Source organism: Podarcis melisellensis (genome assembly GCF_964234715.1).
Source record: "Podarcis melisellensis genome assembly, chromosome: 7".
Taxonomy (NCBI): Eukaryota; Metazoa; Chordata; class Lepidosauria; order Squamata; family Lacertidae; genus Podarcis; species Podarcis melisellensis.
This window is the reverse complement of record NC_138539.1, coordinates 3,366,774-3,382,856: the sequence shown is the minus strand read 5'-3', so window position 1 is coordinate 3,382,856 and position 16,083 is coordinate 3,366,774. Positions and strand designations below refer to the sequence as shown.

The window sequence follows — 16,083 nt, the reverse complement described above, 5'->3', positions numbered from 1 at the left end:
TCGTAGCAAATCGTCACAACTTACTTGGTATTGGCGGTTAGGCATTGGTATTGCTCTGTAAATGGAAGAGGGGAGGAAGTGCTATCACCTGCCCCACATATTGAAGGGTAGTCCGATAAAGGATTCTGGGGGCCGTGGCCCTGTCCAAAGCCAATGGAGGTGAGGGCCTAAGACACGCCCCCTAGCGGCGACCCCGAAGTAGTCCCTAGTTGATGTGCATCAGCAGGACTCCCCCTACTGGTGGTTAACTCTTCCCGGACTTCAAGTGGACTCCTGAAGCCAGATAGTCGGTTAGGATCAATGCCTAAGCCAATGCGGCTCATCACCTGTAACCAATAAAGTTGTGGCCATATTTAGCCCATTGACCTTAAATAATTGTGTAATGTGTCTTTATTTCCACTGGGGGGGGCAGGAATTCGCCACGCAATATGAATTTTCTTGCAGTTGTGCTGCTCGGCCTATTTTTTTGTCATTCACGGTGTTTTATAGAAGGTGGCTGTTTTACAGAAACGAAGCAACTATTCCAGCCCTTACCCTTTCGGGTTATTTTACTTGGCCGATATTATCGGGGGAAAGCTGAAAAGAAAGAAAGAAACCCTCGTGCTTTGTGTGTTCCCCGTGCGCAAGCAATGTCTAGCTCAAGAGCCACCAAACTCGTTTCGTGCCGGATCTCATGCTGGATTTTGCTTTGCCTCGGAATAGGGCAGACAACGTTTCCTAACACCTTGAGCTGACCAGGTGCGCCTTTCCCCTTCCTCGCTGCCTTACCTTTCGTGTCGTTCACCGGATCCATGTGCCTGTAGATGTACCCTTCCAGGTAGGAGTGGAACTTGGGCGTGGGAGGGAAGAAAGCCAGGCAGATGGACATGAGCTCCCAGCCCCGGGCGAGGCTCTCGTAGCGGAAGTTCTCGGTGGTCTGGCGGCACAGCTGGATGTAGAGTTCGTCCCGGAGACCCTGCATGCTCCAGCCCTTGGTGGCGATCTCCAGGGCCACGTTGAGCTGGTCCGCCTTGGCCCTCCGGTCCCCCATGTACATCTGGATGAGCTTGAAGATCTCGCAGGCTTCCTTCTTGACGTTGCGGTCGGTGGTCATGATCATGGGCTTCTTGATGGACTCGCTGCTCCAGGCCAGCATGTTGGCGATGGAGACTTTGCGGCGGAAGAGGCCCTGCGTGTGCTTGTTGAAGTGCTTGGAGGCCCAGTTCTCGATGTCCGTCTCCGAGGAAGGCTTTCGCAGGTTGAAGGTGGGGAAGACACAGCTGGTGCTAGGCATCATGTTCCGGTTCTGGCGGCTGCTCTCAAACTGTGCGCAGGCGCCCAGGTCCTCCGACTGGAAGGGGGACAGAGAGACAAGGAAAGAGTGACGAGGCGGGCAGAGCAACCTGCCTACATAGTCCAGGGTGGATAAAAATCAATGATTTTTTAAAACTCAAGTTTTTTTATTATTATTTAAATCAGATTTTTAAAATTGGATTTTTAAAATAAAATGCTTTTGGAGGAAAATTTCTTTCTAAAGGTAGTTTTCTATTTTAAGTGACATTATGGACCAAAGGCTATTCATTGGGACATAAGGATTTGTTTTAAGTTTTTCATGTGTACCAAAAAAAAGTTTTTGTTTTTTTAAATGTTTAACCACATCAGTTAACAAACATGGATAAAGGTAAAGGTAAAGGGACCCCTGACCATTAGGTCCAGTCGTGACCGACTCTGGGGTTGCGGTGCTCATCTCACTTTATTGGCCGAGGGAGCCAGCGTACTGGTCATGTGGCCAGCATGACTAAGCCACTTCTGGCGAAGCAGAGCAGCGCACGGAAACGCCGTTTACCTTCCCGCCAGAGCAGTACCTATTTATTTACTTGCACTTTGATGTGCTTTCAAACTGCTAGGTTGGCAGGAGCAAGGACCGAGCAATGGGAGCTCACCCCGTCACGGGGATTCGAATCGCCGACCTTCTGATCAGCAAATCCTAGGCTCTGTGGTTTAACCCACAGCGCCACCCACGTCCCTTAGTCCAAAGGCTATTTATCAGGAAATAAGGATTTGCTTTAAGTTTTTCATGTGTGCTAAAACTCAGTCTAAGTTTTTGGGTTTTTTTAATGTTTAATCACATCAGTTTACAAACATGGATACATATGCTATAATGTTATTGCTTTAGTTAGATAAATTGTTTAAATTGTTATTAAGGAAATGGTTATTTTTCTCCTTCCAATGAAGTACAGCAGAAAAGTTGCCCAAATATAAACAGTTAACTTATTAAACCTCACAATAATTTCATAATTATCTCTCTGTGTATTTCTAATAGTTTAACCAAATCATGATTTTTGGCATAACTACTCTGAAAAATTATTATACCAAAAATGAAACCTTCATCGGGTTGTAAATATTAAGATTATATCAGCAAGAAAGAGTCCTTCTGTAAAAAAAATGATTTAAATCAAGTCTTAAGGACTAGTGATTTAAATCGTAATTTGAATTAAATCAAATCCACCCTGCTGGATGCCATTCAATTGCAGAGCTGGAAGGGGTCCACCAAAGGTCATCTAGCCCAACCCCCTGTATTGCACACAGAAGGACCCCTCCCCTCCCGTGAGATTGCCCCCAATATACACCCACTGGACCGCTTCAATCAGCAGAGATGCCACTGCTGCAGGCGCCACATAATACTCGTTCTGCATTTGTAATAATTCGATCTCTTAGTATGGCAGCACCTACACTTTGGAACTCCCTGCCGATTGATAATAGTAAGAGCTGCTCCCACTGTGGAACTTTCTCCCTTGGGAGAGGGTGGCCTCTCCTTCCTTGGAGGTTTGAAGCAAAGATCAGATGGCCATTTGTCATGGATGATTTAGCTGAGATTCCTGAATTGGCAGAGGTTGGACTAGATGACCCTCGAGGTCCCTTTGCAACTCAACAATTCTACGATATCACTATATTCTTTCTGGTGCCTGCTAAAAATGGTTTTGTTCATAAAGGCCTCCCCAGATGCTAAGAAAGCTGTTGCGAGTTTTAATCTGTTTTTAGTCTGTTATTTTAACTTTTCGATAGCAATTTCCTTTTGGGTGACTTTATTGTTTTAGCTTTTCCACAAACCGCTTTGAGGTTGCTGCTGTTGTTTACCACCGAGTGGCATATAAATTTTATGAAATAAAGTAAATAAGTAAGTGACCAGCACCTATCATTCAGCCCGGACACCGAGGTCCAGTGCTGAGGGCCTTCTGGCGGTTCCCTCCCTGTGAAAAGCCAAGTTACAGGGAACCAGGCAGAGGGCCTTCTCGGTGGTGGCTCCTGCCCTGTGGAATGCCCTCCCATCAGATGTCAAAGAGAAGAACAACTACCAGACTTTTAGAAGACATCTGAAGGCAGCCCTGTATAGGGAAGCTTTTAATGTTTGATGTTTTATCGTGTTTTTGATATTCTGTTGGGAGCCGCCCAGAGTGGCTGGGGAAACCCAGCCAGATGGGTGGGGTATAAATAAATAATAATAATAATAATAATAATAATAATAATAATAATAATAATTACCTGCCCCGGAGTTGAAACCCTCCCAACTTCCCAACTTCCCACCCCTCTTGGCCAGTTACAAACAGCATCTAGGGCAGCGGTTCCCAACCTGTGGTTCCCCAGATGTTGCTGGACTACAACTCCCATCATCCCTGAGCTCTGGCCTTGCTAGCTAGGGGTGATGGGAGTTGTAGTTCAACAACATCTGGGGACCCACAGGTGGAGAAAGGCTGATCTAGGGCCTCTTTTGCAGAACAGTCCCACCAGTGACGTCACTTTCCCACAAATTTGGCCGACATTGGAATCATCTCCCCCTCTATTTATTAACCATATTTTGTGGCCCGGACCCATAGTTAGAGCTGGTTAATTGATAGCACTTGGAGGGAAAGAGTCAGAACTTGGGGGACAAATCTCTTATTTGCACCTAGAAAAGTAACAGCTGAGTAATAGCTTGGGGACAGATGCCTGCCTAAGATCCCAGGGAAACTGAGGCTGGACCTTTCTGCCTGCCGCTCCGTGTGTACGACACCCCTGCGGAAAGCCTAAATACCTTCTTATAGGACTTCCCTTCCATTCTGCATCATCTCCAGTGATGCTTTCTGAACAATGGTAGCTGTCATGGAGATATTCATTGGAGTGGCTCACAGGTGGCAGAGCAAACCGTGGCGTTTTGCAGCGGCTCAGCTCCTCTGTTAATTCGTTTAGGCCAGACTTCGCTTTTGCCAGCTTCTGCCAACCTGGCAAAACCTCCAGATGTTTCGGGCCACCGTGTGTCGTCACCCAAAACATCTGGAGGGCACCAGGTTGACAAAGGCTGGTGTAGGCAGCTTGTAGTTCCAAGGGCCTAAATAAACTCTCCCTTTCCCTAGATCACAGGAACTAAAGGTGAGATCCTCTGGAGAAGACAAGAATCTCTCGCTGGGTCACTGACTGCGCCACTAACACACATGTGCATATTGTTATATTATCACTGCAATCAAATCCTTGCCAGGGGTATTTTTAATTACCCAGATCTGAAGGCTTTTAAAGTCGCCATCTAAGCTCCCACTTAGGCCCCAAAGAATCTGGGGCTTAGCAAATCGTTTCCAAACATCGGGAGGGCTTGGGAGCAAAGACACGCAAACATACTCATCCCTAAAGCTGAGAACAGCCTTGGACTCCAAGCAAGGGAGCAAAGAGACCAGGAATCGGCTTATAATAAATCACACACATCTAAACGTGCGCTGGGATCGGCCTGGAGCGCCATAAATAGCTGTGCAAAAAAGCCGACCGATGGGTGGTGAGCTGAGAAGCCCAAACTCCAGGGAGAGTGAGGAGAAGGAAGAGGGGAACAAGAGAACAGAGGGGGGAAAGCAACACCCCTTAACTTGATCAAATTTATACTCTGCTCGACTGTCAAGAAACCTCAAAGCGATTTACCAAAAAAAAAGGAGAAGATAGTGCAATGAAATCATTGCTAAGAAAAATAGATTTAAGACATATGGAAAGTTAAAATAGCAATAGATCAAGAACAAATCAAAAGTCAAGTCAGCTTTCTAAGTAAGCCTGTCCACGTGAGGCTGTTTTTAGCAGGCACTGAAAAGAGTACAGTCGTACCTTGGAAGTAGAATGGAATCCGTTCTGGAAGTCCGTTCGACTTCCGAAACATTCGGAAACTAAAGCACGGCTTCTGATTGGCTGCAGGAAGCTCCTGCAGCCAATCGGAAGCCGCGGAAGCCCCACCGGACATTCAGCTTCCAAAAAATGTTCAAAAACCGGAACACTCACTTTGATCGTTCGGGAGCCAAGGCGTTTCAGATTCGGGGTATGACTGTACAGGGAAGACATCAATTGGCAGGGAGTTCCAAAGGACAAGTGCTGCTGCACTAAAATATCGAATTCTTACAAACGTGGAACGGGTGTCATGCAGCACCCCCAACGGTGCCAGTTCTGTCCATCGATCTTGCAGGTAAAGTGGTTTCAAGTTGTTAAGGGCTTCAAATGCTAACTGTAACACCTTGGACTTGCCCCCATGGGTAGTTGGCAACCAGGGCAGATCTCTGTTCTATGCCCAAGGCCTCACTCCTCTCAGCCCTTGTGCTGCAGCTCTCGGATGAAGCGCAAGGGAAGCCCCACACAGAGCGCACTGCAGTAATCTAGACATGAAGAAACACATGCACGGGGGTGGAAGGGCTTTGGAGAGCTTCCCAAGAGCTGTGGGCCGGGGAGGAAGCAGAGGAGCGTTGAGGTGAAGGTCCCCCAGGCCACCTTGGGTCTCAAAATGGGCAGGGGCTCTTATGGCTCCCACAAGGAAATTGGAAATGGCATGTGTTCCTTGGAAGCTGGGCAAGGAAAAAAGCAAGATGGAGGGGTCATCAGCTGCTCAGCTCTGGCTCACCGTATCTGCCATGGCTCTCACAGAATCTTAAGAGTTGGGAGGGACCCCCAAGGCTCATGTAGACCAACCCCCATGAAATGCAGGAATCACAATTGTCTTCCCTTCTCCCTGCCCCCCATCAGCCAAGAACGGGTACCATCCATCCACCGAATTGGATCAGCGACTCGGCATGCAGGTAGATGGGGTTGATCTCATGCCCTTACGGCAGTGGGGTCAGTGAGTCTGGCTGTTAAGCGGAAGGGGGGTGGGCTAGATGGGACTTCCTTCTGACTCTATGATTCTTTTATTCTACTGGCAGCTGCTGAATGCTGATGGATGCTGATACAGCCTAGGACCCTCGTACCTACGGGACCGCCTCTCCTGGTATGTCCCATGGAGGACCTTACGGTCTTCAAACAAAAACATCCACAGGGAGGTTAGGCTGGCCTCAACCAGAGCCAGGGCCTTTTCGGCTGTGGCTCCGATCTGGTGGAACGCTCTGTCCCAAGAGACTAGGGCCCTGTGGGACTTGACGTCTTTCCGCAGGGCCTGCAAAACGGACCCCCTCCTTTAGCAATCCTTGTAGAACTCTGGCCCAGTGGTTGCCATTTGATTTTGAATTGATTTTAGAATACTGATTTTAGAACGCTGTGTTACTTTTATTGCTGTTAGCCGCTCTGAGCCCGGCTTCAGCTGGGGAGGGCGGGATATACCGTATCTTTCGCTCTATAAGACGCACCAGACCATAAGACGCACCTAGTTTTGGGAGGAGGAAAACAAGAAAAAAAAGATTCTGAATCTCAGAAGCCAGAACAACAAGAGGGATTGCTGTGCAGCAAAAGCAGCGATCCCTCTTGCTGTTCTGGCTTCTTGGATAGCTGTGCAGCCTGCATTCGCACCATAAGACGCACACACATTTCCCCTTACTTTTTAGGAGGGGAAAAGTGAGTCTTATAGAGCAAAAAAGACGGTAAATAAATTATTATTATTATTATTATTATTATGGAGCTCCCTTCCTTTAGTAGCCCTAGGAACAAGGGAAGCTGCCTTACCCCAGATCAGAGAATTGGTCCGCCTATCCCAATGCTGCCTGCTCGGACCGGCAGCAGCTCTTCCGAAACCTGAATCTGCCAAATGACTTCCTCCCAGGTCCCTTCAATTGGAGGTGGCAAGAACAGAACCGGGGACATCTCTGCATGCAAAACACTGAGCTTCGAACCCTGCCCCTTTATCCCTTGAAGTCTCAGCCAAGGAAGAAAGCTTCCCTGCTTGGGATGACATTTGACAGCCCATGTTAAACAGGCCTGGGGAGGGGGCAGGTTGAGGGCAGGGGGGCTTCAAGTCTTCTATTTCTGCAGCTCGGATTTCCTCTTCTGAATCTCCATCTCCCAGCAACACCAGGCTGCTGAACAGAGAATCGTTTCCCCCAAGGGTTTGGATTGCTTGGCGTAGAGAGGAAGAGGAGAATGCTCTCCCTTTAGAAAGAGCAGGTTCAAATGAACAAACAGAGATTGAAATTTGTTTCGGAAGCCCCTTCCAGGGTGCCTTTATGAATTAGAGAGAGAGAGAGAAAGGGAGAGCGGAAGATCAGAACAGGCCCCTTGATGCAACGCAGAGCACCAGCCTGCTCAAAGTATGACTCATCCGAGCTTCTTTGAAATCCTCTCCCCACTATGTTATTCACACAAAGCCTTTCATTTCCCAGAATCAAAATACTTTCCAGCTATTTTTTTCGTGTGTGTGTGTGTGTAAATGTCAGCTGCTCAGCGCTTCCAAGATCAGAAGTGAAAAACCCCAGGACACGGTTCAAAACCTCAGATTTCGATACCCTGGCAATCTTCGCTTAAGCGCTGCACTTGGCTTGGTTAATCATCCTGCAGCCCTACCTCACAGTCTTGCTTCCCATCTTTTAATTTTTATCTGTTGCCATAGCTGCTCTCTCTTATTATAGAATGAAATAAAAGAAAATCAAAGGGGGGGGGGAGGAAAGAGAGAGGCGTGCATTCAAAAGCGTCGTTCTTCGCAGGGGAAAGAACATTGAGAGGCCCGTCCTTCCCCAATTTGAATTGTTATTATTCTGTATGTCAGCTAAGAAAGCCTTATATGAGCGCAACTTCAGATAAACACTGGCTGGGGTTTGGGCAGATGGACTTGGTGCATCTCCAAGCTCACTGGAGAATCTGCTATGGGGCTCAATAATAATAATAATAATAAAATTTTATTTATATCTCGCCCTCCCCAGCCGAAGCCGGGCTCAGAGCAGCTAACAGCAATAAAAGTAACACAGCATTCTAAAATCAATTCATTCTAAAATCAAACCAGAATCAAATTAATGGCAACCATTGGGCTAGAGTTCTATGAGGATTACCCAAGGAGGGAGTCAGGCTGTGCCTTGGCCAAAGTCCTGGTGGATCAGCTCCGTCTTGCAGGCCCTGTGGAAAGACGTCAAGTCCCACAGGGCCCTAGTCTCTTGGGACAGAGTGTTCCACCAGATCGGGGCCACAGCCGAAAAAGCCCTGGATCTGGTTGAGGCCAGCCTAAGCTCCCTGTGGCCCGGGACCTCCAAGTCAATCCTTCCATTGGTAGAATTTTGACTTGCTTAATAACAACCCTAAGAGATCTCCATGAAGCCAGACTAAGCACCTCACCTGTTGCTGGACCCCCAACTCCCATCATCCCTCAGGTAGAGGGATTGCCCATGGTCAACAATGATGGGTGCAGCTGTTGAACAACATCTGGGGGGCCCACAAGATCTCCAACCTGTCTTAAAGCATCTGGGGTGACTGGACAGACCAGCTGCCTCCACCAGCCTTGCCTTTAGCTCAGCATCATCTCTTGATTCCTGGAAGACCAAGCGGCTTCGAGGAGAGGGGAAGTAGAGACACTGGTTGGTTTGGTGGTTTAATAGAGCAAACATCTCAGAATTCTAGAATTGTAGAGTGTGGATGGGACCCCAAGGGTTATCTAGCCTGTGAAATGTAAACCAGAGGCATCAATGAAAGCAGGTCTCCAGTTTTTTAGCGAAGAACCTGAGGACGTAAGAACAGCCTGGTGGATCAGGCCCTCAGCTCTCATTGCTCTGGTGCTGCTGGAGAAACAGTTTGGTTTACGGGTATCACGGATAAATTGACATAGGCCAGCACAGGAAATGGATTAAGCTGCAACTGTAGGCAAGTGAGGGTCAAAGATGACGAAGAATGCACAGAAGTGGCAGGAGCCAAAGGGGCTGGACATAGGACACAGGAAGCTGCCTGGTGATACAAAAGAACCACAGAATTGTAGAGATGGAAGGGCCCCCAAGGGACATCTAGTCCAACCCCCTGCAATGCATCTAACTCAGCATTGCCAAGACCGATTTGCAGTGGCTCTCCAGGGTTTCAGGCATCCCTGGAGACACCAGGAATTGAACCCGGGACCCTCTGCATGCAAAGCAGAGGCCCTATCATTGAGCTATGTCCCGTCCCCCAAAGGACACCGAGCAATACCAATACAACTCAGGCTGGAGACAACAACTCTTCTATAGCCTTAGTTCAAGGATGCCCAATATAGTAGTTTCAAAATCAGGGTTAGAGCACAAGGGCAAAGCATATCCCAAATTCAATCCCTGCTGGCATCTCCAGGTACAGCCAGGAACGTCCCCTACCCGAAACCCTGGAGGCAGCCACTGCCGGTCAGAACAGACTATACTAAGCTAATGCAATAATAGTCTGACTCTGTAAAAGACCGATTCCTGTGTTCCACAGCCCTAATACGATCCCCAAAGAGGTCCTTCTTAAATGTTTCCTACTCTCCCTCGTCATCAGAGGGACGGTTGCTCCCAAGACAGACCCTTCCTGAAAGGGGCACCTGAAGCACCAGCACCTTACCTGGGACGGATGCAGGTACGGCTCTGGCGACGCCAGGTTGGTCTGAACCGACACACTCTTCTCCAGCAGGATCTGGGGGAAGCCGAGCTTCTCAAAGGTGTTGCGCTTCCAGTGCTTGTTCTCCTGCTGGGCCAGTGCCTCGTCCTCGCTGAAGGCCCGCACCACGGGCCCCGGCATGGGGAGGGGCACCGCTCCGTCACTCTCGTAGCCCGAGCCGTCCTTCTGCGAGTCCCAGCTGCTCCTCTGCCGCATGTGGTAGTGGGCTTGCTGGGCCTCCCACGCCAGCCGGGCCTGGGCCAGGAAGGGCTCGGGGAAGCCCCGGCTCGACTCGGCCTCCACTGAGCGGCTCTCCATGCGGTTCATCTGGGGCCGGCTGCAGCCCGAGGGCGCCCTCTCCTCCGCCAGCCCTTCCTCCCGCTCTCCCGAGCCGTCGGTGGAGGAGGCGTTGGGGTCATACGAGAGCGACGGCTTCCGGCTTTTCCTCTTGCGTGTGCCGGGCGAGTAGCCGGTGGAGGACATGGTGTTGTGCTGGCTGGACCATGACATGGAGTCATCCCCCTGCGAGACGGGCGGGCTGTGCCGGAATTCCGCCCCTTCCATGCTGCTGTAGTCGCCGGACTTGACTTCCAGCCGCTGGTCCCTCACCAGGCAAGGGCTGTGCTGGAGAGAGTAGGAGCCACCAATGGGGTTCGGCGAGTATTTGTGCCGCAAGCCGGTCTTCATCTTGGGGCTGGAGCCCGACTGCTCGACGTAGACCAGCTGCCGGACGTACTCCTTGCCGGCGGGGCTGTACTCCAGGCTCATGAAGCGGTCGGGCCCCTTCTGCTTGGTCAGGACCAGCTGCTGGTAGGGGGAGTTGGAGCCCTGCTTGGGCGACTGCAGGAAAGGGTGCGGCTTGCGGATGGGGGACTTCTGCGGAGAGCCGGCCTTGTAGCTCCCGCTGGCCTCAAACTGCATGTCCACGGGTGGCTCGTCGTAGATCGGAGCCTGGTACTCCATGGGTGGCTCCTCGTACAAGGGCGGTTCGTAGGCATAGCGCGGAGATGACGGCTGCGACTCGCTGGAGTGCTTGCGGTGCTGGGCCTGGAGTGGGGAGCAGAAGGAGTCGCCGCGCCCCAGCAGCGGGGAGCAGCTGCCAACGTGCTCGGCCCGCTTCAGAAAGGGCGACTGCTTCCTTTCCGGGAAGAAGACAGAGTTGTCCGAGTCGGGGGCAAAAGTCTGGAGGTTGGGGGATGGCTGGCCGCCCGAGGGCCGGCGCGACCGTGTGCCCTGCTGGTTGTCGGGGGTGTAGCCGTTGCCCTGGTGCATGAGGAAGCTGGGCTCACGGTCCGTCACCTTGATGAGCATCCGCTCCTTGGTCCCCGTGTTCCACCGGAGAGATGATGCCCTGGGACACAGAGAGAGGCAGAACACAAGGCAGCCGTCAGAAGCAGGAACAATGCAAGAAGCACCTTTTTATTTTTGCACATATATATGTGTGTGTGTGTGTGTGTATAACGTATTTCATTCCCTACCGTATTTTTCGCTCCATAAGACACACTTTTCTCTTCCTAAAAAATAAAGGGAAATGTCTGTGTGTCTTATGGAGTGTTCCCTGGAGCCAAATTGCCCAGGGGCGAAAAGCAGACCATGCTTTTTTAAAAAAAGAAAAAGAGGGAAGTGGCTGTTGAAACAAAGCCACTAATCAGCAAGCAATTGGGGAGGGAGATAAGGGACGCTAGCAATAAAAGAGGCTGCTTGGGAGGGGGGAGGTAAAAGCCCATGGATCCTCAGGATTTTTGCACGGGGTCACCCCAAATTCACCATCAGATCACATAGCATATCCATGGCTACAGCCTGCACACACAAAAACCCACGCATCCACTGTTTTGTGGGGCCGCAATGGCACAAAAACGTGGTTACAAAGCACGGATCCACATGGATTCTCAGGATTTTTGCATTGGGCTACCCTAAACTCACTGTCAAATTACACAAAAATCATACACCCACTATTTCGTTCAGAATACTTTTTTTTCTTGTTTTCCTCCTCTAAAAACTAGGTGCATCTTATGGAGCGAAAAACACGGTAAAACAATGCAAACGCCTGAGAGGTACAGAAACAGTGGCTTGCCGGTTTCAAATCATATGGTCCACAACTTAAGAGATGTGGAGTGGAGAAATGATTGTGGCAGAGAGATAAAAGCAATGTTATGAATAATAAGATTTTGGTTCCACAGAAGCACAGCGGAGTGGACGGTAATAAATTCTGGATTACAACCAAATCAAGAGATCATACTTTGCAATAACACGCCAGCTATAAAGTTTGCCTTTTGGTATAAGTTGTGAACCAATGCCACGTAGCTGCGTAGTCCGAAGGTTTGGCTTTACCCCTGGAAACTCATAAAGAACGAGTGAGTTTTTCAGATATGGCAAGAAATAAGACCTTCTTAAACCAGAACTTTTCAGAATCTTAAAGCCAAGTTAGTCCCTGGAGAATGCTTAGTCAAGCAGCGACAAGAAGTTCTGAAAATATTCTTACTCTTTTACAGCACCAGTGAACATACACAAAGCTAAGAGGGACACAGTGGGCTTTGTTTGGGGCACACAATATTACAGTGTGTGCGGATCAGAGCATCCTTATTTTGAGGGTCTTTTCAGAACTTGGCACACGGCAATCTGGGGAGATGTTGAAGAATCTGCAAGATCTACAGGGGAAGCAGCACTTGTAGTGGTCAAGTGGTTCCATGATTCATCCTGAATCAAAACTGCTACCAATGCTCCACATTAGTTGAGCGCTCATCCCAAATGGGAAAAGGGAAATGGAAGAAACAGTAAGCATCAAGGAACTGGAATCAACTGGTGTGTGGATGGGATCTGTGGCTATGGAGATGTAAGTGTGAGGTTAGTCAATGGCAGGACAGGGCAAACGTCGGGCTTATGGGAACTTGGGAGATCCTTGCTAATCTCCTGCTAACCTCTGAGTAGAGTTATACCAGCAGATCTCTGGTCTACCTCCAGCCAAATATGCAGGTAACAGGTGCAGGAACTTCCAGTCACCCAGACTGAAGGCAGAACAGCACTAGGGGCTTAGCTCCACCAGACGGGCCATTCGAAGGTTAGTAATAAAGGACCACCACCATTCCTAACGGGATGCGGGTGGCGCTGTGGGTTAAACCACAGAGCCTAGGGCTTGCCAATCTGAAGGTCGGCAGTTCGAATCCCCGCAACGGGGTGAGCTCCCGTTGCTCGGTCCCTGCTCCTGCCAACCTAGCAGTTCGAAAGCATGAAGTGCATGTAGATAAATAGGTACCAGTCCGGCGGGAAGGTAAACGGCATTTCCGTGCGCTGCTCTGGTTTGCCAGAAGTGGCGTAGTCATGCTGGCCACATGACCCGGAAGCTGTACGCCGGCTCCCTCGGCCAATAAAGCGAGATGAGCACCGCAAGCCCAGAATCGGCCACGACTGGGCCTAATGGTCAGGGGTCCCTTTACCCTTTACCCTTCCTAATATAATTACCTGGAGTTAGTGCAACAGGACACAGATCTCCAGCGGACCCGAGAATGCATTTGATAGCCAACCCAGATGCCAATGCATGTTCCTTTTGCTCATGGGGTACTGCGCCATGTCCGAACCAGGCTGGCTACTCCTGCCCTACATTTTCCAGGCCTGAGATCCTTTTGACTGGAGATGTCACAGACTGAGCCCGAGACCTGCTGTGTGCAGGGTCCATTGAAACACTGATCAGTCCTTTTCTATGCTTGAAGAAGGCTCCGAGGCCCAGGAGTCGATGCTGTCCTCATGGACTTACGATGGCAAAGTCCTGTCCTCTCCAGCCCCAAACCTGCAAATGTGTACCAGGGAACTTAAAGACGACCGATGGACATGGTACAAGGCATGCAGAATTTGCTGGAAGGACCATTTGCCAGAGATAAACATGGTTGCTCTTCCTTCGCTCATCCCAGCCTGGCCAGGAAAGTCTTTTGTTGGAAGGAGGAGAAGGACATGCCATCCCACCCGCTGTATGAGCAATCTATCGGGAAGAAAAATTGAATATCGAGGAGTCAGTGATCTGACATGGTTGCCATCTTCCTTCCTCTCCTTGTCTCTGAAGTTCTTTGATGGCATGAGAGCAGCCTATAATGTCCTAATCAGTTACGAGGAAGAGATAGTGATGGGTATCTTCTTGGATGTTGGACATTGTTTAGAGAAAGGGAGGCATGGGCAGGGGGTGACTAATGAATAATCCGCATGTATCTAGCTATCTATAAATCGGATGGCTGTGGGCAAAACTTCTGAGAAAGCCACTTCTGAGCTAGGGAGGAGGTGGGGTTGCGGGCTTCACGATACCAGGGGAATCCTCGGACGCGTCACCCACCCAGCCAGCCAATCGGCTGGCCCGGGAGGCGGGGGCGGCTCTATTTATGGCTGGCGCAGCCGAGGATCTCCCTCTTTCCCGCGTCTCAGCTGTTCAGGTTTCCCCTTCCCTCCTACCCTTTAGGCTAGGCTCTCTGACGTTGCTATGAACTTCAGTTGGTCGCCGTCAAGGGGCCTGGTAGGAATTTTTCCAATTGGCAGATTGGCACCAGCCACTTGGTTTTTCACCTACCTCGTAGCAAATTGTCACAACTTTCTGGGTATTGGCAGTTAGGCATTGGTATTGCTCTGTAGATGGAAGAGGGGAGGTAACACCATCACCTGCCTCGCATATTAAAGGGTAGTCTGATAAAGGATTCCGGGGGGCGTGGCCCTGTCCGAAGCCTATGGAGGTGTGGGCCCACGGCACGCCGAGTGGTGACCCCGGGGGAGATCCTAGTTGATGTGCATCAGCGGGACTCCCCCTACCGGTGGTTAACCCTTACCGTTCTTCAAGCAAGCGGGCTGAAGTCGGTTAGTTGATAGGACCAATGCCTAAGCCAATACCTGTCATCAATAAAGTTGTGTCCTAATTTGACCCATTAACTCGAATTCTTGTGTCTTTATTTCTGAGGGGGAAGGCAGGAACTTGCCACGCAAGCTCATGCACGGACTGATATGGCTGTGGGGCCATGCAAACTAAAGCTACCTGGGGGAGTCACTTCTCCACTTCTTGAGGGCTTCTAAGTGGCAGATTGAAGTGCATGTTTGGTATGTATGTGCTGTTTAGAAGAACATATTTAATCTTCTCGCCCACTTGTGTTTTGTATTACTTCTGAATCTCATTTTAAAACAACCACCTTGCATTTGGCAAGACACCCGCCAAAGGCTCCTGACCTTTAGGAAAGCAGACCCACATTCCCCGTCTGTGCACTTTTTGGTTCAGCAAAACTCACATTCAGCAGGAATGAAAATAATATTAAAAGGAAGAAAGGGGGAAAGTCACCCTTGACACTCTGGCCCCTGGTTCCTATCAGCTCCTCACCATTGCTATTCCAGTGGCATCTCCTCAAGTGAGGAACTCTGACTCTTAATTGGAGTTTGCCGTGGAACCAGAGATTTTCGTTCCCGCTCCCGATTAATATTTCATGCGCAGAAATAATTATAATCTCGTGATCTTCGTGCCATGGCATTAACTTGCTCGGATGGCCCTGCCAAAGTTCCGGGAAGAGTGGCTTTCGGACTCTCCGTCTTGGGACAAGATGCTTCTTTCCATCAACCTGCATGCAGGCAAGACCCTGTGTGTCTGCGAAGGAGCCTCTGCGCATGGCAAGAGAACTCCGGGGCTTTCTAGAGCTCACAGGTGGAAATAATAATAATAATAATAATAATAATAATAATAATAATAATAATAATAATAATAATAATAATTTATTATTTATACCCCGCCCATCTGGCTGAGTTTCCCAGCCACTCTGGGTGGCTCCCAATCAAGTGTTAAAAACAATACAGCATTAAACTTTAAAAACTTCCCTAAGGTGGGCTGCCTTCAGATGTCAGGTAGTTGTTTATTTCCTTGACATCTGATGGGAGGGCATTCCACAGGGTGGGCGCCACTACTGAGAAGGCCCTCTGCCTGGTTCCCTGTAACCTCACTTCTTGCAGTGAGGGAACCGCCAGAAGGCCCTCAGCGCTGGACCTCAGTGTCCAGGCAGAACGATGGGGGTGGAGACGCTCCTTCAGGTCTACTGGGCCGAGGCCGTTTAGGGCTTTAAAGGTCAGCACGAACACTTTGAATTGTGCCCGGAAATGTACTGGGAGCCAATGTAGATCTCTCAGGACTGGTTTATGTGGTCTCGGCGGCCGCTCCCAGTCACCAGTCTAGCTGCCGCATTCCGGATTAATTGCAGTTTCCGGATCACCTTCAAAGGTAGCCCCACGTAGAGCGCATTGGAGTCCAAGCGATGGGGTGCAGAACGTGCTGCGGCCAGAGAAAGTGGAGGGCACGGTCTGGTTGCAAGTGCCCCT

The 16,083-nt window shown here is 49.8% G+C and overlaps 1 protein-coding gene across 3 annotated transcripts in view; it reads right to left on the bottom strand.

Annotated features, from left to right (window-relative positions):
- The window catches only part of ARHGAP39 (Rho GTPase activating protein 39), a 194,266-nt gene that overhangs the window by 43,252 nt on the left and 134,931 nt on the right, over window positions 1–16,083 (bottom strand). For all 3 annotated transcript variants that reach the window (XM_081918708.1, XM_081918707.1, XM_081918709.1), the window contains exons 4-5: window positions 9,724–11,110; window positions 769–1,330 (exon numbers count right to left, since the gene is read on the bottom strand). In XM_081918708.1, the coding sequence (XP_081774834.1) occupies window positions 769–1,330; window positions 9,724–11,110 (1,949 nt within the window). The remainder of the gene's footprint in view (window positions 1–768; window positions 1,331–9,723; window positions 11,111–16,083) is intronic.